Here is a 23,293-nt window from a genome sequence, read left to right as displayed (position 1 = left end):
GTCCAGCCATCTGTGCCTTTGATCCCGTGCACTCCCACTGCTCTGGACCTTGCTCTGTTAGTCATCCTCCTCCTCCTCCTCCTCTCACGCGTGTTCGGTGTTTTTCTTTTTTCTTTTTTTTTTTTTTGCAGTACGTGGGCCTCTCACTGCTGTGGCCTCTCCCGTTGCGGAGCACAGGCTCTGGACGCGCAGACTCAGCGGCCATGGCTTATGGGCCCAGCCGCTCCACGGCATTTGGGATCTTCCCGGACCGGGGCACGAACTCGTGTCCCCTGCATCGGCAGGCGGACTCTCAACCACTGAGCCACCAGGGAAGCCCTGGTGTTTTTCTTTTCCTTGGTCTCTATGCACACTCATAGCTCCTGTCTTAACAAACAAAAAATGTTCCCTTTATCTTGCAACCCCTCTAGTTACTGTCTGTTCCCTTATCCCTCTCATCCCTTTTCGTCCAAATTTCTCAAGAATTATCTGCATTTCTTGGCTCAATTTCCTGTTCCCCTTTGTTCACCCCACCACAGCTGGCTTTAGATCTCCTCTTGTGGAACTTTTCTGTATTGACACTGTTCATCTTGTTTTCTTTTCTTCAAATGTGCTGTTTCCTTGGCTGGTTGAGACAGTGTGATTTTTTTTCATGCTGCTCTAACGATTTCTTCTGTCTCTTCCTTAACTCCTCTTTCTTAGCTAGCCCTTTAAAGGTCAGTTATCCCAGGGTCTCTCTTTGGCCCACTGCACTTCTCATTTGACATGATCTCATTTACTCCCAGGATTTCACTACACTTCAGTGTCAGCATCACCCAGATCACCAGTCCAGATCTCCTTCCTTCAGCCTCAGACCTGTATGTCCAATTTCATAACAGATGTTTCAACCTGTACTTCTCCAAGTACCTCAAATATGTGCAAAATTAAATTTATTATCCACCCCTCCACCCGCACTTTAACTTGTCTTGTTTTCTGTTTTGGCTTTTGGCATTATCATAAGACAATCAGATCCAGATGGACACCACTGAAATTCATGATTCCCAACCTCATTTGGAGCTTATCAGTCCTTTCTCTGGATAGGATTTCCTCTCTGGTCATCTAGGCTAAAGCCTAAATATCACTTTTGATTCTTCCCTCTGTTCCACTCACATGTCTAATCCATCTCCAAGTCATTTTGATTTTTGTCTCCTACATGTTTCTGCCGCCCCTCCCCTCCCTTCCAGGTGTGTTACTACTCATTGAGGCCCTCATCATTCCCTGTCTGGAATTCTCGTTATAACAGCTTCCTGATTACGCTTCCTTTTACTAATATCACCACCTCAACCAGACCTCCGTGTATGCACAGAGTGAGCTCTTAAAAGTGCAAAACTGTTCACCAACCCTTCAGCGATCCCCCTACATCTGCAGGATAAAGTCACAACCTCCTAGACATGATCAGATATTTCTAGCCTTGTTTCTTCCCACTCTGTGCTCTGTATTGGCTGTTCCAGCAGCACCAAACTGCTTATTATTCTTTTCTTGCCTCTGTGCTCTAGCTCATGTTGTCACCTCTTGCTTGGAATGTCCACCACACCTCCGGTGTGTACAGCATTCTTCAAATTCTACCCCGGATGTCATATTTCTTAGGGAGCTTGCCTTGAAGTTCTTCCTTCACTAAGCAGTCAGAGCAGCATCTGCGTTTCTCTTACAGCACTTATTTCATTCTGCCTCATCGTATTGATCCATCGATCAGTAGGTACTTTGAGGCTTGGGGAAGCTAAGTAACATCTGAAAATAAATTCCTGTGACTGAATATCTGCCCAGTGCGCTAGTAAATATTTGAATTCACATTCTAAATGATCCAGAACTTTTCCCCCACTAGTTATCTTTTGTCCTTACTTCCTCACTTTTATTCATTTCATTCATTTTTTCCCAGGATTTGCTTCTCTTCTCCCCGCATCATTACTTGAGGAAATCCTACTCATCTTTGAAGATTTGTTTAAAATGCCTCTTCTTCCTTTAAGGCTTTCCTCCCCATCCCATCCCACCCCACCACCTATGTGCTTTTCTATACCGAAGGCTTTTGTATCTTCATTGAGCCCGCAGCACACTTGATCCAGTGTCAGGTATGTATGTGTGCTTGTCTCTCTCCACGTTTCTATCAGCGACATTCATTGAGCACCTACTGTATTCCAGGCAGTGCATCAGGGATGCCTTAGGGATAGTGCTTCTGCCCTCAGGGAGCTCAGGGGACCATTAACGGTACATTACAGACTAGTGAAATGGAATGAGTTCCACTCATCATCTTAAATGATGCCTTTTAATTATTTATTTTCTGCAGAAACCTGCTTGAGTGTGTCCCTGACTGGGCCTGTGAAGCAAAGAAGATAGAAATATTAGATGTGAGCTATAATCTCCTGACAGAGATTCCTGTGAGGTATGCATGTGTTAACGTATATATTATGTGTGTATTTAATTAATTTTCCTATATTTGGGTTGCCTTTCAAGGGTACTTAAGATTCATTTGTTCAGTAAATATTGAGTATCTGCTAAGTGCAGGGCAGCGTGAGTGCCGTAAGGAATACAGTAACGCCTAAGGCATAGTCTTGGCCTGCAAGGAACTTAGTAAACAGATAGTTGGGGTGACTTGTGCAGAGATAACTGATAAAATGTAACAAGAGTTGCTGGCATAGGTCGGTGACATGATAGTGATAATAGAACATTTGTATTGGATGATTTATTATGAACTGGGCAATGTTCTAAGACCTTCACTTTCATTATCTTATTTAATCCTGTATCAACCTTATTTTATAAGTGCTGTTATCCTCCTCTTACAAATAACGAAACTAAGGCTTAGAGTGGGTAGGTAATTTGTCCAACATTGCACTTAACTAGGAAGTGATAGGAGCTGGCATTTGAATGGAGTAGTCATTCTTACTCCAAAGCCTCACCCTTGGTCACTACACTATATAAATAAAATGTTTTAGAAATTCAGAACTTTGGATAATTAGAGAATGCTTCATGGAGAATGCCTGTTTGAATTGACCTTTATAAGATGGTAGGATTTCTGTATGTGGAGGGGAAAGATAAAGGTGTTGGGAGGTGTGGGGGGGTATATTAAAAAGTACCAAGATGTGAAATGTGAGGTTATTACTTAGTGGAGTCTTTAAAAGTAAATTAGAGGGTTTGTAGCATGGTAGGTATGAACACAGCTTTGGAGTCAGACTTTAATCCAAATCCTGACTATACCATTTACTACATTTGATGTGAGATCTTTGGCAAATCAAAGTCACTTAACCCTTCTGGACCTAATAGTTAAATGTCCTGGCACATTTTAAGAATTGAATAAGGAGTAGTGTTTGTTATAATAAATTTTGTTATTAGCTTATTATAATTATATTAATAATAATAAATTCACTGAATTTTTGGTGCTATCTGTCTAGACCTAAAATCTAAATTGATTTATTACACAAATTGCTTTTTTTGTTTAGATGTGTTCTGGGCTGTGTGCTTCCATTAATTCACCTTTTCCCAGAATGACCTGAATGACTTCCTGGTGGGTGGTGGGTAAACATATGGTTGTGGCTGCTTTCTTGGCTCAGGCACCTGTCAGTGATTATATTGTCTAGAAGAACACAATTCTATTAGTTTACTGATTTTAGTTAAATAGCCAAGGGAAGACTCAGGAAGAGAGATTTAAGTCCGTTTTTTGTTGTTGTTTCTTTGTGCTCTATCCCCCTAGAATCCTTAGTAGCTTGAGTCTTAGAAAACTAATGGTGGGACACAATCACGTGCAGAACCTTCCAGCACTGGTGGAGCACATCCCTCTCGAGGTGTTGGATATTCAGCATAACTTGCTCACCAGGCTGCCAGATACCCTCTTCTCTAAGGCCTTAAAGTAAGTACTGTAGATTTTATTTGGAAGAGCAGAACCATTGGCTAAGCAAATTGCCTGGACTTGTCATTGGAGTAACATTTGGAACCATCTTTACAGAGTGTTTATCTCATAATCCAGCTATGGGTGAAGACTTACTTGCAATTTGTATGGAATAAAATATGACACTGTCTTTTTTTTATATAAATTTATTTATTTAGTTGTGGCTGTGTTGGGTCTTCATTGCTACATGCAGTCTTTCTCTAGTTGTGGCGAGCGGGGGCTACTCTTCGTTGCAGTGCACGGGCTTCTCACTGCAGTGGCTTCTCTTGTTGTGGAGCACAGTAGTTATGGCACACGGGTTTAGTTGCTCCATGGCATGTGGGATCTTCCCAGACCAGGGCTCGAACCCGTGTCCCCTGCATTGGCAGGGGGATTCTCAACCACTGCGCCACCAGGGAAGCCCCATGACACTGCCTTATGAGGCAGGAATCTTCAACTCAAAAGGTGAAATAACCATCAAGTACTTAGGAAGTTACAGTGTTGTAAACAGATTTAAAGAGCTTAGGAAGGTTCAGGCTTTCATCTCAGAAAGCCTCTTTGATCTTCAAATAGAGGTTTCAGCATTCTGTTACAGCTTCTTTGGGTACTTTTCAGCTTTTGTATTAGGAGAAACGGGCATACCACTGAAGTTAATTTAGTTTTTGCTTCTAGCTTTGCTAAGCTATCACTAAGTTATATTCTTTATTTGCAGGGCTTTTTTACTCCCTACTTTGAAAACTGTGCATTTAAAGTTATGTTGTTCCAAAAGTATTATTTATTTTCTCATTGTAAATTAACAAATAGTATGTCTTCCTATTTTAATACCTGTAATCAGGTTTATTTAACATGTATGTCACCACTAAATGAAAATTGGTTTTTAATTATAGTTTTCTGTAATATGGAGAAGGCAGTATTTTTCTTCAATTCTGACGTGGAGAAAGCAGAGAGAAACAGTGGTAATTTAACTAGGCGGCAGGAGGCACACAAAAAGCATTTAGCCCTCAAGTGTCTGGCTTGTTCTCTGTCAGTTAATACATCTCTTAATGTGTAATATGCTTGGTTGGAGTTTCCTAAAAATAAAATCTTTGGAAATTCTAAAAAAACATTTGAGGGAAATTTTCTTTTTGGAAAGTTTTAGTGCAGTAACATTTGTTAATTAATAAGTATTTGTTAGTAATGCATTACAGTGCATTTCATTCTGATGACAGTCTGAATAAAATTAGTTTCAGCTCTAGAATCTTTAGTAAGGAAGTTACCTAGCAGTTGTAGCAAATTGTCAATAATATTTAATACTAACTCTGCACGGAGCACTTTTGGGATATAGGAAGACACAAACAGACACACAGTTCCCTCAACAACTTAAAAGCTAATTCGCAATGTCGATCATACAGTTTGAAGAAGACTTAAGAACACAGAAGTTTAATAATATTAGCTGCCTTTTGCTGAGCATGTTCTGTATGTACCAAACACCATGCTAGGCAGATTTTTAAAATCATACCATGTTTTACTTCTTAGATTGGTGAAGATTAAAATGAATTATGATACTCAGTGTTGACAAAGGTGCGAGCAAATTGCAATCGTATATCCTTCTAGTGGCATAGCCTTTCTGAAGTATACTTTGATATAGCCTTTCTGGGGCTCATTTTGGCAGTATATGTATAAAAATCTTAAAGATATATGTAGCCTTTGACCCCACATATTCTGCTTCTGGGAATATAGCCTAAAGAAATAATGGGGTGAGGACTCGAAGGTGCTCATTATAATGTCTATGATGGCAAACAATTGGAAACAGCCGATATGCCCATTATTAGGGGATTATAGGGGGATTGGCTAAATAAATATGATCCTATTAAAATCAGACAAACATTTTTCTAAAGGGTATCCTCACAGTTCATATATTTGTGCACATGATACTCAACAACATCGTTTCGGTGGTCATGCAGACAGTAAAACATGAAGCTGTGTTAGAATTAGACCACCACAGAATCCCGGGAACACAACTAAGCCTGCATTCTTCCCTCTCTGCTTGGCTTACATGAGTTGAGTAGAAGGAATTTTGTTTGGGTAGGATCAATCAGAGAAAACTACCTGGAGGAAATTACTTTTGTCATGAGTTTGGGAGCACGGAAAGGCAGTGTTACATACTGAGATGGCATGATGGTTTCCACACAAGAAGGCAACCAGTAGCCATAAAGGAAATGATTTGCATGTGTTCTGTCAGTCTCAGATACTTGAATGCATCTGCAAATAGTCTGGAGTCTCTGCCCTCTGCTTGCACTGGGGAGGAGAGTCTGAGTGCACTGCAGCTGCTCTACCTGACCAACAACCTCCTGACAGATCAGTGTGTGCCCGTCCTGGTAGGGCACCCGCACCTGCGAATCTTGCATCTTGCAAACAACCAGCTACAGACTTTTCCCGCAAGGTAAGCAAACGCGAACTTTGATCGTATCAGATACATAACATGATTCTGCATTTGTCAGACTACATCACAGCTATTTTACTGGGTACTCTTGCTTTACGTTGACCGACTTACTGGTGCTGTGATTCTACTACTTGAATGGGAAGATCTGTACCCTGTTGTTAAGTATCAGTAACCACAGACATGGTGGTTAAAATGTGTTTAATTCTTAGTTCTATTTACTTAATAGTGGACTAAGAATTTTCAACCTAGAAAGTACAGGCTTATGAAATAAATTAAATTCTGAAGATAATTCTTTCTTTTCTCCTTTCAGCACTGATATATAAAATACTGTTGAGTCCATTAATTTGTTCATTTTTATATATGTTGAATGCCTACTGTATGTCAAGTACTATGTAAGTACTAGGGAAACAGTGGTGATTAAGTTACAGTCTCTGTCCTCAAGGAACTTGCAGTCAAATTAGGGAAATAGACAAGTATATAGGCGGTTGCAGTGCAATGTAATAAATGCAGGATGTTAAAGATATGCACGGGTAGCTGCACTGAAGAGATGAATAGTATTTAGCCAGGCTACATTTATAAGACAGAAGAGGGATATTTAGTGTTGTCAAAGTTTTTTTTTTTTACATCTTTATTGGAGTATAATTGCTTTACAATGGTGTGTTAGTTTCTGCTTTATAACAAAGTGAATTAGCTATACATATACATATATCCCTTGTCAAAGTTTTAAACAGTGTCAGTGGAGAAATAAGTATCTTCCAAAATACATTTGATTAAAAAAATTTTTTTTAGAAAATTTGACACCAGAGGCACTTCCCTGGTGGTCCAGTGGCCAAGACTCCATGCTCCCAATGCAGGACGCCTGGGTTCGATCCCTGGTCAGGGAACTAGATCCCACATGGCACAATTAAGAGTTCGCATGCCACAACTAAAAGATCCCACATGCCACAACTGCAGATCCCACTCGTGGCAACGAAGATTTTGCATGCCGCAACTAAGACCCAGCACAGCCAAATAAATAAATATTTAAAAAAAAAAATATTAGGGGTTTCCCTGGTGGCGCAGTGGTTGAGAGTCCACCTGCCGATGCAGGGGATGCGGGTTCGTGCCCTGGTCTGGGAGGATCCCATGTGCTGCGGAGCAGCTGGGCCCGTGAGCCATGGCCGCTGAGCCTGCGCATCAGGAGGCTGTGCTCCGCAACGGGAGAGGCCACAGCAGTGAGAGGCCCGCGTACCGCAAAATAACAAACAAACAAATTATTAAAAAAAAGAAAATTTGACACCAGAAAAATCCATTTATACCATAAAGGTAGTCATTAAAAATCATGTTTTCAAAAACTAAGAACATAGGGAAATGACATTTGATATAATTTGAATGAAATTTTATATATATATTTCATATAAAATTATATCATGTTTGATACAATTTGAATGAAAAGAAAACTGTATTTTCATTCTAATTTTGTTTCACAAATTTTCTTAGAAATGTGTTAAAGTTGAAAAACGTAGAAATTGTAATTTTTGTGATTATAAAATGAGATATTTGGAGATATTGATTGCTTCCTTGAAAGAATTTGAAGAATGGCTTTTATTAATTAATTTTTTTTCTTTTTTTTCCGGCTGCATTGGGTCTTCATTGCTGCGTGGGGGCTTTCTCTAGTTGTGGTGAGCGGGGGCTACTCTTTGTTGCAGTGTATGGGCTTCTCATTGTGGTGGCTTCTCTCTCTTTTTTTTTTTTTTTTTCAGTACGCGGGCCTCTCACTGTTGTGGCCTCTCCCGTTGTGGAGCAGAGGCTCCGGACGCGCAGGCTCAGTGGCCATGGCTCACGCACCTAGCCGCTCCGCGGCATGTGGGATCTTCCTGGACCGGGGCACGAACCCATGTCCCCTGCATCGGCAGGTGGACTCTCAACCACTGCGCCACCAGGGAAGCCCTGTGGTGGCTTCTCTTTGTTGTGGAGCATGGGCTCTAGGCGTGCGGGCTTCAGTAGTTGTTTCTCGCGGGCTCTAGAGCACAGGCTCTGTAGTTGTGGCACATGAGCTTAGTTGCTCCGGGGCATGTGGGATCTTCTTGGACGAGGGCTTGAACCTGTGTCCCCTGCATTGGCAGGCGGATTCTTAACCATTGGGCCACCAGGGAAGTCCCTGAACAATGGCTTTTAAAGTGAATACAGAATCTTAATTTCAGGATGTGATAGATCTCTTGAAATCCTATCAGATTCATTCAGTTGGCCTCAAATATGTTCCTATAAAGTGCAAATGACGCACCACTGACAAGTTACATTAGTTTATGAAGCTGTTGGGAGATACCAGATGTAATACTCTGAAACTAATGAATTCCACCTAATTTGACGACACTCTTACTGTTGGAGTGGTCAAAAGCAGGCTGATAGAAAACTTAAAACACACCTAAGAATATGAAACTAAGAAGTTAGAAGTAAGGACAAGGATCAACAGGAGATTACACAAAGTTAGAATAATCTGAATACAGATGATAAAACTAAATGGGTGACTTCCCTGGTGGCGCAGTGGTTAAGAATCCGCCTGCCAGTGCAGGTGACACTGGTTCGAGCCCTGGTCCAGGAAGATCCCACATGCCGCAGAGCAACTGAGCCCATGCACCACAACTACTGAGCCCATGAGCCACAACTACTGAAGTCTGCGCACCTAGAGCCCATGCTCCGCAGCAAGAGAAGCCACCACAATGAGAAGCCTGCGCACCACAACGAAGAGTAGCCCCCACTCGCCACGACTAGAGGAGGCCCGTGCGCAGCAACGAAAGACCCAACAGAGCCTAAATGAATGAATAAATGAATGAATGAATGAATGGAATTTAGAGCATTATTTTAAAGAAAATGTATGTTCCGTACTGAATAATAAATCTCCTGTCAAGTTATCTCCTGAACAGTGTTATAATTGCACAGGCACAATCCCAAGTCTTTTGTTTCCTTTGGACTATTTTCAGAATCTAGCACAGTTCTGGGTGCTTAGTAAGACACTGAATGAGATACAGATGCTGCGTTTCTATCTATAAGTCAGAAGGATCCAAGTACGGAATTGTGTAAGAGAAAAGCGTGAAATTTGGACGTGGGAATATTTTAAAAATATATTATTAAGTAAAAAAAAAAAGCAAGTTATTAAACAATACATATGATAAGCATCATGTTTTAATTCGAAACATAGAGTTTCATGCATTAAAAAGGCCAAGACTACTCTCCACCAAATTGTCGTCGGAGATTAAATCTGGTTGTGGGATTAAAAGGTTTTTTTTTTATGTTCATCTTTATTTTTCAGTTTTTTTCAGTGAGTATTACTATTGTAATAAGAAAGAAAACAATTTTACTGAGCTTAACTATTACAAAGTATTTATCAATTTTCTAGCAATGAAAATTATCAATATTTATGATATGTGAAAAGGGCAGGATATAAATTTCATGTAAAATCTACATATGAAAAATTTAGCAGGAAATTCAGCAAAATGAAAATAGTAATTTTTTCAAATTGGTATTATCATTGATTTATTTTCTTTATTTGCTAAACTTTCTATGTTACAACAGTTTATTATTTTTACAGTGTTTAAAATTGGTAGATAAAGAGAAATCAGAGCAATTTGTAATAATCTGATAAAGGTGTTAGGCCATCTTAAGATGTTTTGCTTACTGTGTGGAAAACTTTGCTTACTGGAGGGACAGTGTGAATCGCCTGCATCACAGTCCCTAGCACAGCGCTGTGTGCATTCTAGGCACTTGATAAATGTTTACTGAAGGTGGATTATGTTATGAATAACTGTAGAAATTTATTATTTCTTTTAAATTTATTTTATTTATTTAGTTTTGGCCGTGTTGGGTCTTTGTTGCTGCACAAGGGTTTTCCCTAGCTGCGGCGAGCGGGTGGCTACTCTTCGTTTCGCTGTGCATGCTTCTCATTGCGGTGGCTTCTCTTGTTGCGGAGCACGGGTTCTAGGCATGTGGGCTTCAGTGGTTGTGGTACGCAGGCTCAGTAGTTGTGGTGCACAGGCTTAGTTGCTCTGCGGCATGTGGGATCTTCCCGGATGCGGGCTTGAACCCGTGTCCCCTACACTAGCAGGAGGACTCTGTACCACTGTGCCACCAGGGAAGTCCCTAGAAATTTAAAACTAAAAGGAGGGAATTCTCTGGTGGTCCAGTGCTAAAGCATCCGCCTTCCAATGCAGGGGACGCGGGTTCAATCCCTGGTCGGGGAACTAGGATCCCACATGCCTCGGGGCAACTAAGCCCTCGCACTTCAGTTAGAGAGCCCGCGTGCCACAAACTACAGAGCCCACGCTCTCTGGAGCCTGCGCAGCACAACTAGAGAGACGCCCACGCGCCACAACAAAGAGCCTGTGCATGACATCAAAGAGCCTGCGCAACACAACAAAGATCCCACGTGCCGCAACTAAGACCCAAAGCAGCCAAGAATTAAATAAATTAATTAAATTTAAAAAATAAATTAAAAATAAATAAAACTCAAAACAATCTTAGTGATGATTTAGTACAACTTCTTTACGTTATAGCCAAGGCTGTTGATGTCCGCTGACACTAATCTACCCAGTATTTTGGAACTAGTTAGTGGCAAAGCAAGTACTGTAACTGGTCGACCAACCCTAGGCTGATGCCAATTCAGCCGCTTCCTAGAAGTCAGATAATAGGAGGATGTTCATGCCCTAAAGATCCAGCAGCTGCAGTAGAAGCGCAAGGAGGATTCAGCCCTTGAAATGCACTGAGAGGGAGGGAGATGCGCCTGAGGCTCGGCGAGAGTGTTTGTCCGCCCTCGTGGCTGTTTCATTCTGGCTGGTCATTGGGCAGCAGGTCGGTCACCTCTGTACTCTGGCAGCTGTGGAACTTGTTTGGCAGCTGCTCATTTGGGTGCAGTATGGTATTTTGGTGTTTCCTTTACAGCAAACTAAATAAATTGGAGCAATTGGAGGAACTGAACCTCAGTGGCAACAAGCTTAAAACCATCCCCACGACCATCGCAAACTGCAAAAGGCTGCACACTCTGGTGGCGCACTCCAACCACATTAGCATTTTCCCAGAAATACTGCAGTTGCCTCAGATACAGGTACTTCTGTGTGCTGGAATGGTGTCTGGGGGTGATGGGAGGCGTGTGACTGAGACAGTTCTCTTCTAAGGAAGAGGAAAGTGGCGGTTTGGGATCACAGTATATTTAATTGACTTCTGGGAAGAAATTAAATTCCCTTTGAGGATATAGTAGGACATTGACCCTTAGGGAGTTAAGAATTAACTTAATCTCTGTGTTTTCCTCTCAGTTTGTAGACCTAAGTTGCAACGACTTGACCGAAATCCTGATTCCAGAGTCTCTGCCTGCTACTTTACAAGACCTGGACCTAACTGGAAATACAAATCTGGTTCTGGAACACAAGACGCTAGACACATTTAGGTAGGAAGACTTATGAAGTTGAATCCACATGTGCTGTAACTCCCACCAGGCTTGTGTGGTTCTTCTTAAGGACTGTGGAGACCTCAGTTCATTAAAGGAGTAGAATGAATTAGATCATAAAGCCCCTCAGTTCTCTTCTTTGAGTCAGTTTTCGATGGGTGTTCTGTCCAGCAGTCAGCCCATAGATATTCGAACTCAACATCGTGGGTACTGCTCAGCCGTACCCCAGTATCTTTACAGGGCAGGTGTGGGGCTGCACCCCACAGGCCTGCAAGCCCTGTACTTGCCCAACCTCGAGACCAAAGAAAGAGCCCAGAGTCAGCAACAGAGACATCATGTTTTAACGGGTAGGAGGATCTTACATGTCTGAAGCAAGGTCCCGGAGCAACACCCCACCGTGTGCAGCATCTGGTGGGCAGGACATGGTAGTGTCTTTACTACTGGGGGAGAGGGAGGTTACCAGTTATAGAGGGAGGTTGGCTCATCAGTTACCTGGGAAAGGAGCAGAGGCACACCCCCTTGCCAGCCCTTTGATAAACTCTCATAGTAGAGAGAGTTCTGCTCTAAAGATGAGAACAGTCACTAGCTGGGGCCGAGTGACGTGGGGGTGGGGAGGTAGGTATGCAGGCATTTACCGATCAGGCTCTGTGATTCGGAGGGAAGGTCAGTCAGGCGAGTAGGGTGTGGGTGAGGCAGGCACTGGTTGGGCAGGGTCATACAGAGAGCAAGAGAACAGCCATCCTGAGTGGGTGTGATTATACAGCAGGCATAGGTAATTTAGGTGGCACAGATCGCATTACATTACATCTAAGACAATGCAAGCTTATTCATTGTACCAAGACTTCACTGTATCAAAATACTTAAAATAAGTAGACAGTTGAAACTTAGAAATCTTTGTTGTGCTTAGTTTTTCATTGAAATGAATGGCATCGATTATAACAAAATTGGCCCCTATTTCTTCCTCCTACCCCTTTCCTTTCTCTCTCTTCTTCTTTTTTTTTTTTTTTGCGATACACGGGCCTCTCACTGCTGTGGCCTCTCCCGTTGCGGAGCACAGGCTCCAGACACGCAGGCTCAGGGGCCATGGCTCACGGGCCCAGCCGCTCCGCGGCACGTGGGATCTTCCCAGACCGGGGCACGAACCCGTGTCCCCTGTATCGGCAGGCGGACTCTCAACCACTGCGCCACCAGGGAAGCCCTCTCTCTCTTCTTGGCTAGTGGGTCAGCATACTACTTTCTTTGGTCTCTCTGGAAATTAGTCTTGGTCTGTCAACAGATTATTTTATAAAAACGTAAATTATTGTTGGGATAGCTTCTGTAAAGTACAGAAGCATATACGGTTTAAACTTCCCTTCCTCCACTTCCCACAGCCATATCACCACCCTGAAAATTGATCAGAAACCTTTGCCAACCACTGATTCTACAGTTACATCAACCTTCTGGAGCCATGGACTGGCTGAGATGGCAGGGCAGAGAAACAAGTGAGTATCATGGCCATGGAGACTGAGAAAGTTCCCCTGACATCTGGGAAAGGATCTGGTGCTGAAAGCTAGGCCATGTTGTTCTCCTGTTGGACATAAACAAATCACAGAATGCCAACATCAGATAAGATTCCTCTGAGACCATGATCCAGTAAGACAAAACAAAATGAATGTGCAGTCCACAAAACACCCACACCCCATCTCATGACTAAGATGGGTGACTGCTACTTTCTTTATCAATCACAGCTTTGTCCCCATGCTAATCTTCTTTCCCTGTAGATAAGATTTATTGAGGTACGCAACCATAGAATAGCCCTGCTTTCTGACAGCACCCAATCTAGTATGATCCCCCACTTTGTTAGATCTTCCCCAAAATGACCCAGGCAGACACAAATCCTGTACTAGAGTTTTTCCAATACCCTCTTATATACCCCAGAGTCCCATGGTGTGCTTTCTCTTGTTGCAAGGCATAATAAACTCAACTTCTGCAACCACAGGTATGTTGTGCACCCGGGGGAGTGTTTGGCTGAAGGGTGTTGATACTAGTCCTTAATCACTACGAAGAGAAAACATCTAATTTTCCCAGCCTTCCACAGCATTGCAGAGCTAATATGTACTGCTCCTGAATGTGGCTGAATTCCCCCTTTTCTTATGGCATCAACTCTTTAAGATGCTGCTTACTTATCTTCTGTAACACTTTTTTTCATGTGTAGATTAGGATTTACTACTATTCTTCTCCACCCTCAATCAATACTTACTTTTTTAAAGAAGTCTCCCTGGAGAAGAATGCTTTACCACTAACTTTCTTCGTTGTTTGTCTTTCTCCTGTTTCTGTGATAGGCTATGTATATCTGCTGTAGCTGTGGATAACTTTGCAGAGGGCGTGGGAGCTGTGTATGGCATGTTTGATGGGGACCGAAATGAGGAGCTCCCTCGCCTACTCCAGTGTACCATGGCAGATGTGCTTTTGGAAGAGGTACAGCAGTCAACAAATGACACAGTTTTCATGGCTCACACCTTCTTGGTATCTCACAGGTAAGCAGGTGGGTTGAATAATTCCTAACTCGGCCCTGCTTTTGGAAAATAAATCTCACTAAGCCAGAAGGTCAGGGTCTCAGTTATAAGTACAGGGGCAAGGTGAGATCTTGCTCTTTGTTCTGTGACCATTCTCTCCATCAGCATGGAATGTGGGGACTTGGGCTCTTTGAAGAGCCTGTGGAGGCATCTGTTTTCTCTGTTGAAACCGAAGGCTGCTGAGAAGCTGGAAAGCCCAGAAATCATGCGCAAAAGGTTGTGTGTGTGTATGCGCATTTCGGGGAAGGAAGGTGGTAATCCTTTATAAGAGACCTACAAAAGGTTAAGCACTCATCAGATTCTTGTGTTTAAAATACTTATTATTGGGGATTTACCAAGTAATCTCCTCACTGAAATCTAAGCCACTTAAGGGCAAAAACCCTATAAACCAAACTGTTGAAAATCTTAGTGGCTAATAGAGCATCTTGCACATCAGGTGGGCTGCATAAAGGGTACATACAACTGAGAGGGTGTACCTTCGTATAATCAAGGTTGAAACGGAACAACCTGGAGCCCGAGGTGGTTTTATCTGTCATTATAACACAAAGATGTTGGGAAAGGATTCTGTTTTTCAGTAATAGAATTGAGCCTAGGGACTTGGCAAAATAAAGGGTGTGGGAAAGGAAACTCAGTTTATGAAGCACTTCCCAAGAGCTGGGCACTGTACCAAGCATTTTTCATACTGTATCTTTAATTTTCAAAACAAGCCGTGGAGGTGCGTATTTTAATCAGAAAAATTTCTCGGAGCATCAACTTGCTGAGGATCTATAGCCCGTAAATGGCAGAGCTGGAATTTGAAACCAGATCTTTCTGATAGCATCTGCTCTGTACTTAGCATTGTGTACCAAGCGCTGAGGGGGATGGATGCCATGTGTATGGGAGAAATACAAGGAAAATTATGGGCCTCCCTTCAGGGAACTTACAGCCTAAGTAAGTGGTTCACAAAGTGTTGTTCTAGGACGAGCAGCCTCAGCATCACCAGAAACTTATTGGAATGTAGATTATTGGGCCAGCCCCTTACCCACTGAATCAGAAACTCTGGGAGTGGACCCAGTGTTGTCTTTAACAAGCCCTTCAGGTGTTTCTGATTTGCTACCGTTGGAAGCCACCGAATTAGGTCATTGTAGTCTATGATCAGACAAGCAGAAGCAACAGAGAAAGCCACACCTTGTCTCCTCTACCCGGACCCTTTTGGTAAAATTTCTCAGCTAAGAGTAGAAGGCAAGGCTGTCTTCACCATCATCACCCACATCAAGAGGCTGCCCTCCGACGGAGGAGGGTGAAGAGGCTTCAGTCACACGGCAAAAAACAAGGGAGTCATGGACAGGAAGGACTGCTGCTTTCTTCTAAAACTAGCTGCCATGTTTTCATTTTCTTTTCTTTCTCAACAGGAAATTAGGAATGGCTGGCCAGAAGCTGGGCTCTTCTGCTCTCCTTTGTTATATCCGCCCTGACACTGCCGATCCAACAAGTAGCTTTAGCTTGACCGTGGCCAACGTTGGCACGTGCCAAGCAGTCCTGTGCCGAAGTGGGAAGCCACTGCCCCTGTCTAAAGTCTTCAGCCTGGAACAGGACCCAGAGGAGGCTCAGAGGGTGAAGGACCAAAAAGCCATCATAACAGAGGTGAATCTTGCTCTCCACCGGTCACCTCCGCTCCCCAAATCTAATGAATGCTGTTCTGCATAGAACAGTGAATGTCCATTTTCTTCCTATCAAGCCCTGTAAATTGTATCCAATCCTGAAAATAGTAATAAAAGAAAATCTAAGGAGCAGCTAATGACTAGCAGAAAGAAAAAGCAAATTAATTAGAAATGAAAAATCCTAATTTGTGGTCCTTGAGACATATGTAGCATGTAAAATAAATGTAAATGTCCTCCTTGGTTAATTTTCATCTGGTTTGTTATTCCAAACAGAAGAAAAAAAGTTTTATAGTTTGACATCCCTGTTCTGAAATGAAAAGTTTCACAGTATTTTTCCTTTTTATATTGTATATGGCTTAGTATACTCTGGTATTGTTTTTTTTAATAAAGAAGCATCAGTATCTCTATAACTTTTCTCCCTTTTCAGAAGTTAGCATAACGTTTTTTGCTTTCAAAAAGACTTTAGCAATTACATGTGGACATTGTTTACTGCAAAGCAGAATTTTGTTCAGATCTTTTGCCCATTTTTAATTGGATTGTTTGTTTCTTTATTGTTGAGTTCTTTGTGTATTTTGGATACAAGTCCTTATCCGAAATGTTTTGCAAATATTTTCTCCCGGTCTGTGGCTTGTCTTTCATTCTTTTAACTGTCTTTTGCAGAGCAGAAGTTTCTAGTTTAATGAAGTCCCGCTTACCAATTTTCTTCTTTCATGGGTCATGCTTTTGGTGTTGTATCTAAAAACTCATTGCCAAACCCAAAGTCACTTAGATTTTCTTCTGTGTTATCTTCTAGAAGTTTACATTTAGGTCTGTGTTTTATTTTGGATTAATTTTTGTGAAAGGTGTAAGCTGCTCCATGTCTAGGTATTTTTCTTTTTTGGCATGTGAATGTCCAGTTGACCCAGCACCATGTTTGGCATGTGAATGTCCAGTTGACCCAGCACCGTGTTTTGAAATAGACTGTCCTTTCTTCACTGAGTTCCCTTGGCTCCTTTGTCAAAGATCAGTCGACTATATGTGTGGGTCCACTTCTAGGCTGTCTGTTCTGTCAGAATTCTGTAATAAGGACTATAAAAGATTCCATCCAAGGAAGCACAAAACCAAAAAAAGTATCATTATTATGTGGTTGATGCTGTGGAGATTCTGGAAATTTGGTCTTAGGAGAGTCTTTCAGTCAAAACAAATGAAAGATAAAAGATAACTTTTTGCTTGATTACAAAATTTAGATAATGTTCAGATTTTTCTTAGGGAGTCCTGGACAAGTAGGAAACATTTTTATAACTACAGACATTTATTGTTTTCTTGTTATTTGCTAAGCATTGTACTTTCACTGTTTTGTTTAAGCTTCACAATAACCCCCATGAAAGAAGTGCTTTTATTTTCATTGTACAGGTAAGGAAAATAAGATTATAAATTTCGAGAGTTTGTGACAAATTTTGATAAATGAGGCAGGATTTTCACCCAAAGAATGACTGCAACTATGAAATTAGTATATTGAGGGCTTTAGCAGTTTTGTTTGGTTTTATCTTGAGAAGAAATCAATATGAAGCATCTGGCAGATAAACATTCCCAGCCTGCAACCAGGGTTATTCCTTTTCCTCTGAGTTTAGAATTACATCGTTCTTGGTACAACCATTACAGAGTAGGTAAATCATGCCACAGATTTCAGACTTTAGGCATTATTCGGTGCTTTAGCTATAAAAATTCTCTTAGCCATTCAGTATCTTCAGTCCCAACTCTGCCTTTAAATGAGAAGTCATATTTAGTGACCCATCTGAGTTTTGGCCCCTCCAAGAATACTAGTGATGAGGAATTGATAGTTTTGCTTATTGTTTTTCTAACAGATGTTTCTCTATTTAAGAACATGCTGAGGCCTATACTTCATGTTAGAGCAAATATCTTTTGAGACGGAGGTGCCTTTTAGCCACTTAATTTTAATTGGTTTTAACTCAGTCCTCTGAACTATTTGCAGAATAATACCCATTTGATATTTTGTCCTTTTAGAATTCTATACATTTATTTTTCGTAAGTCCACTTAAAATTACACAGATCCTAGGAAAAACCACATAACATGTCAATTCTGTTTTATTGTAGAGCCCTAAGCATTGTGATCTAGAGAGATATAAAATTCGGTGTCATTGTTGCTTGTTTCTCAGAGTTTGCATTCTGCTTGTCTCTAGGACAACAAAGTGAATGGGGTAACCTGCTGTACCCGGCTGCTGGGCTGTACATACCTCTACCCTTGGATCCTCCCCAAGCCCCACATATCTTCCACTCCACTTACCATTCAGGATGAGTTGCTGATTCTGGGAAACAAAGCATTGTGGGAACACTTGTCATACACAGAAGCAGTCAACGCAGTATGCCATGTACAAGACCCATTAGCGGCTGCCAAGAAGCTGTGCACATTAGCGCAGAGCTATGGTTGTCAGGACAATGTGGGTGCGATGGTGGTTTATTTGAACGTTGGCGAGGAAGGCTGCACTTGTGAAATGAATGGGCTCACCCTCCCAGGTCCTGTGGGATTTGCTTCAACCGCCGCCATCAAGGACCCGCCCAAGCCAACCACTCCTTCCTCCAGTAGTGGTATTGCCTCTGAGTTCAGCAGCGAGATGTCCACTTCAGAGGTGAGCAGTGAGGTGGGATCCACTGCCTCTGACGAGCATAACACTGTTGGCCTGGATGCTGCCTTGCTTTCAAGGCCAGAGAGGCGCTGCAGCCTCCACCCAACACCCACATCAGGGGTGTTTCAGCGCCAGCCATCCTGTGCGACTTTCTCCAGTAACCAGTCCGACAACGGCCTGGACAGTGATGACGACCAGCCCGTTGAAGGGGTCATGACAAATGGCAGCAAGGTGGAAGTAGAAGTAGATATCCACTGCTGTAGGGGCAGGCAGCTTGAGAACTCTCCCACTCTTAGAGAGAATTTTCCTATCCCGTGCCTCGAGGAACGTGCTAGAGGGTTAGTTTTTGGGATCCGAAGACAGAACAGTGTGAATAGTGGCATCCTTCTGCCAGTGAGCAAAGACAAGACGGAGTTACAGAAGTCTCCCTCCACTTCCTGTCTCTACGGAAAGAAGCTCTCCAATGGCTCGATTGTGCCCCTGGAAGATAGTCTGAACCTCATCGAAGTGGCCACAGAAGCACCCAGGAAGAAAACTGGCTATTTTGCTGCCCCCGCTCAGCTGGAGCCGGAGGACCAGTTCGTTGTACCTCGTGACCTCGAAGAAGAAGTGAAGGAACAAATGAAACACCACCAGGAAAGCAGGCCTGAGCCTGATTCCAGCGAAGAGGGTCGGACCGAGCTCGCAGAGGAGTTTGACACGGCGCTGTAGTACTCCCCTGGGGGCCATGGCGCTGGGAAGGCTGTGAGGTGTGGGGTAGGGCACCCTACCAGGGGCACTCTGCCTCTGCATTTCTAAACCACAGATGAGAGGGGGGTAGAACTCGGAGCCAGACATGGTGAGAGCTGTCAGGGTCTTGCTCTGGATAAGCTAGTAAACACCATCAGTGTTCAGTTTCACATTTAACCTGCATTGGGATCCCCAGGGCTACTGGGGAGCAGGCAGGCATTGCCCTGTACCAGTCCTACCACCTGCCATTAACCCTTTCTCTCCTAGGATGATTTTGAGAATTTGCCTGCCTGGGCAGGAAAGGGACTATTTCTGTGGAGGAAATAACGGAAGATTGATTCCCTTTACTGATTGCTGCTGTTGGATCTCTGTGACAGAGAAATCACCTTATATCTCAACCTGACGGGATGCAACGTGACTAGTCACATGGCTTTTCCTTCTTCTCTACGAGAATACAGCCTATCAAAATGATGTTTAGTGGAAATGTAGAACCAATCAAACAGATCATTTATGTATGTGATGTAGTGAGAGCACTTTTCATTGACTGTGAACTTTTTATTTTTGAATCTGCACTCGAGCCAGTCTTCTTAGAGGCAGCCCAGCGCCTTTGTCCACAGGCAGGATGATCGTCGGGTGTTGGCGCCGGCTGTGAGGGTTCTAGGAGGTTCTAGGAGGGGCCCTGGGAAATTGATTTAACTGTTGGATGTCAGGCTGTGAATATTCCTGAGACACAGGGGAGTAGGACCTTCTTTTGGGGATGAAGATAGGGAAGGAGTGAGGACTAAGACTACTTCCCCCCAAATCACAAAAAGAATAACTCCTTGACAAATGTGACACCTGCTAGGAACCTCCCAGCAGGTCACAAGAGAGGCATTTGGGGATTGGCCTCTTTCCATAACGTGATGGAGGTGGCAGTCAGCCTCCTAGCACGTAGGGCCAAGGCTGCTGCTGCTTACATGCAAGTAACCTTGAGTTATAGATGACTCTGAACAGACTGAGGCCGAACGAGCACAGGTGGATGGATGGAGCTTCCGGGTTAGGCAGGTTCCTTCTCTTACTCTAGAGCAGAGAGATGGTTTTCTAAAACATCAGGAGTGAGTTGAGGGTTCACCTCTTAATGTTTAACAGAGTCTTCTTCTGAAAATGCTTATCCATCTCACATGGTTTCACAGTATTGGGCTCAATTTCTGAAAGACTTAATTGAGAAAATCCCAAGCTTACAGAAAACCTGGTTTACTGATTTTTTTTGCACATTCCATGTAACCCTTGCAAAATGCAGTTCCATAATTCTGTTCTGTTGCCTTTTCTTTTAGAAGATTTACTTAGGAAAATTAATTCCTCTTTATTCCTGCGAAGTTTTGACATTGCTTAATGTTACCCAGTGGGGAATGTGCTTTGAATTTTTAAATACTTTCACAATTAAAAAGAAAATAGAGTGGAACCATTTTTAATTTGTTTCATGAGAAACAAAATGTTAAAGATAAGGTTAATCTATACATATATTTGTCTTTTTTTTTTTTTTTTTTTGGGCGGAGGGAAGTTTTGTTAAAGCAGTGGTAGAAAACCAGATGACCACTCCACAAATGGTTATGTATCCTCATCTTAGAGGCCCCATACCCATGTGCGTGTGTCAGTGGGGTACACTCTTGGGGGGGTTCCATACCAATGGCTGTCTAGTGTTCAACCCATCAAGGATCTGAATTTGAGTCCCCAAATTACCAGGAACACAGCTTTTCTGTGTCAAACTACTGGTTAGCTACTGCAAAATTTTAGAACTCAGGTCTTGATTTGAAGTGGGGAACATAGTGGTTCATGCAAAGTTCAGGTGCTGTAAGAAAGATGGGAACAGTAGTATGTTGCCGCCTTATTTTTTAATAGAAAAATTAGGGGGGGAATGAAAATGACGGAAAAAACCCAAGATGACAGTGTTGGAAATTATTTTGGGAATATACCACTTCAATAGTATAGTCTTTTAAAAATTATCCTTTATCTGTGAACCTTTTCTTGTCTTAGCTTCCCACCCTACTAACTGGAACCACCACAAAACCCAGTTATGAAATGACTTTACTAAAAGTAAATGTATTTACTTTTTAGTCAGAAGGACCCTAAAGTTCCAGATGTTCTTTTATGTGGTAGATTTATGTTCAGGAAATGTTAGGTTGTATGAAAACCTTTAATATAGGCTACACCAAAACTGACTACTCTTTTTTGTAACTTCCTTTGATTCATTTCCCTCTATAATTGCTCTTTGTTAAAACGGGATGAAAAGGCCATAGCCCATCACCAAAAATACACAGAACTCTTTTGACCTATGAAGTCATTTACAGTTATTGTGTGATCTGATTAGGTTGTCAGGTGGTGAAAGCCAGTAATCTGTCTCCAGGTGAATGTAATCTACTTCCCAGGACTTCACCCAGAGATGTGTTCCCCAGGTGGGCAGAGGCCCGTTGATCTCTAGCCCAGAGATCCCAGCCTCTGCATGATTCTCAGGTCCTTGTGAGTACCTCCCATTTAATAGAGACGTTTAAGAGAATTTCTGAAAGAACATCACTCCTGCTTAATGGAAGCAGTCCAGGAGTCCCATGGAAGAAAGAAAAATACACAAGTCTTGGCAGCCATGGTATTTTCATTTTTATCCAAGTGGATTGAAAATACATTTGAAAATTTGAATGCTAGTATGTCATACATCTACCGTGCTGCCATAGAGTCACTGAATTACCACTCCTCATTACAAGAGAGGGCTTTATTATACTACTGTAGAGTGTATGTGTGCAATAAGTTGATGAATTCATTTTCCTGGTGTATAGAAGAGCCAACACAAGCAGCTTGGTGATCATTGGGTGCTATTTTCTAGGAGATGGAGCCAGTGAGGTTTGACTGATCTACCGAATATCAAATGATGCCCTTCTTTCCATGTAGGCTTTCAGCAAAAGCAGGTACTTGGAAGCCACAGGCTCACCTTCTCTATCTACTCAATAATTACTAATGAAGAGACCTCCATAAGGGAGCACTTGGCTGTTATTGATAAATGTACCAACTATTAAATAGTCTCCAAGCCATTCAGTGATGTCCTCAGCATCACTATAGAACTGTCTTGTGTCACTTTTTACTTCCCCCTGGGTGAGGACTTTCAGACTCCCCCAATGGCAAGTTAATCTTTCTCTCCAGTTAGTGACTTTTGCCCCATAGTTGGGTAAGCACTTCCTGGGTTGAGAAAAGCAGCTACAGTAAATCCTGCTCTGTTTCCCTCATTTGATGATCATTCAATCACACATAAGCTCCTTCGAAATTTCACGCACATCTCTCAGAAGCTGTAGGGTTTTCTCTCACTGTCGCCAGTGGATGTCATCCAGACAGTGAGTTCATATCTTATGGTTTTGTGCAATCATTGTCATATTGTAGTCCTAAGACTCATTATAGTGTATTTTTGATATTTTTGAAATGTGTTAAATTTTTTAATTCAATAATATGAGCCAGAGCATGTTGCAGCAAATCTATTGTTTGTAAAAAAAATAATAATAAATAACAATAACAATAATAATAAATAAAATAAAATGGAATCTTTTTCATGGCTTTGTTTTAAAATGGAGTACCTGTTATTTTATAAGTACTTTTTAGCATGAAACTGTAATTTTCTCTAACTTGTATGTGAAATTAGTTTCTTAACCAAAAGCACCTTTAGGATTTTTCTGCTTTTTCTTGTTGTAGGGGAAGATAACAAATGAAACCACATTCCATAACACTCTATGAAGCTATGAGTTAAGGCAAGAATAAATATTTTTGATCACCATTTAAGCTGAAATAGCAATAAAGATTTTTTACATTAAGAAATATTATATTCTAACTTGGTTTATATGTTTAAAGAAATCCCAAAGACAGGAAGCATGGTCCTTATTTCCATGCAGGTTATTAGCTGACTAGAGGGAACTTAATTTGTAAATAACCTACAGCTCTTAAACAAACCACAGAACTACCAGTGATACAGAGGAACTAAGTGGGTAATCTGGCCATCGTGTCTGTCCTAATGGCTTTG

At 42.0% G+C, this 23,293-nt stretch overlaps 1 protein-coding gene across 6 annotated transcripts in view; it reads left to right on the top strand.

Annotated features, from left to right (window-relative positions):
• Nucleotides 1-22,824, top strand: part of PHLPP2 (PH domain and leucine rich repeat protein phosphatase 2) — a 72,989-nt gene extending 50,165 nt beyond the window's left edge. For 5 of the 6 annotated variants that reach the window (XM_012534291.3, XM_049703892.1, XM_033434322.2 and 2 more), the window contains 9 exons: nucleotides 2,300-2,395; nucleotides 3,701-3,856; nucleotides 6,096-6,296; nucleotides 11,211-11,373; nucleotides 11,582-11,712; nucleotides 13,083-13,193; nucleotides 14,034-14,228; nucleotides 15,659-15,890; nucleotides 18,088-22,824. In XM_012534291.3, coding sequence (XP_012389745.2) covers nucleotides 2,300-2,395; nucleotides 3,701-3,856; nucleotides 6,096-6,296; nucleotides 11,211-11,373; nucleotides 11,582-11,712; nucleotides 13,083-13,193; nucleotides 14,034-14,228; nucleotides 15,659-15,890; nucleotides 18,088-19,242 — 2,440 coding nt within the window. In that variant the 3' untranslated portion in view covers nucleotides 19,243-22,824. The remainder of the gene's footprint in view (nucleotides 1-2,299; nucleotides 2,396-3,700; nucleotides 3,857-6,095; nucleotides 6,297-11,210; nucleotides 11,374-11,581; nucleotides 11,713-13,082; nucleotides 13,194-14,033; nucleotides 14,229-15,658; nucleotides 15,891-18,087) is intronic. The other variant, XM_012534292.3, reaches the window with a different exon arrangement.
• The last annotated feature ends 469 nt before the right edge of the window (nucleotides 22,825-23,293 follow it).

The sequence above is a fragment of the Orcinus orca genome, chromosome 20, assembly GCF_937001465.1.
Source record: "Orcinus orca chromosome 20, mOrcOrc1.1, whole genome shotgun sequence".
Taxonomy (NCBI): domain Eukaryota; kingdom Metazoa; phylum Chordata; class Mammalia; order Artiodactyla; family Delphinidae; genus Orcinus; species Orcinus orca.
Note: the sequence above shows the minus strand (reverse complement) of the source record. Positions and strands in the feature narration are given on the sequence as shown.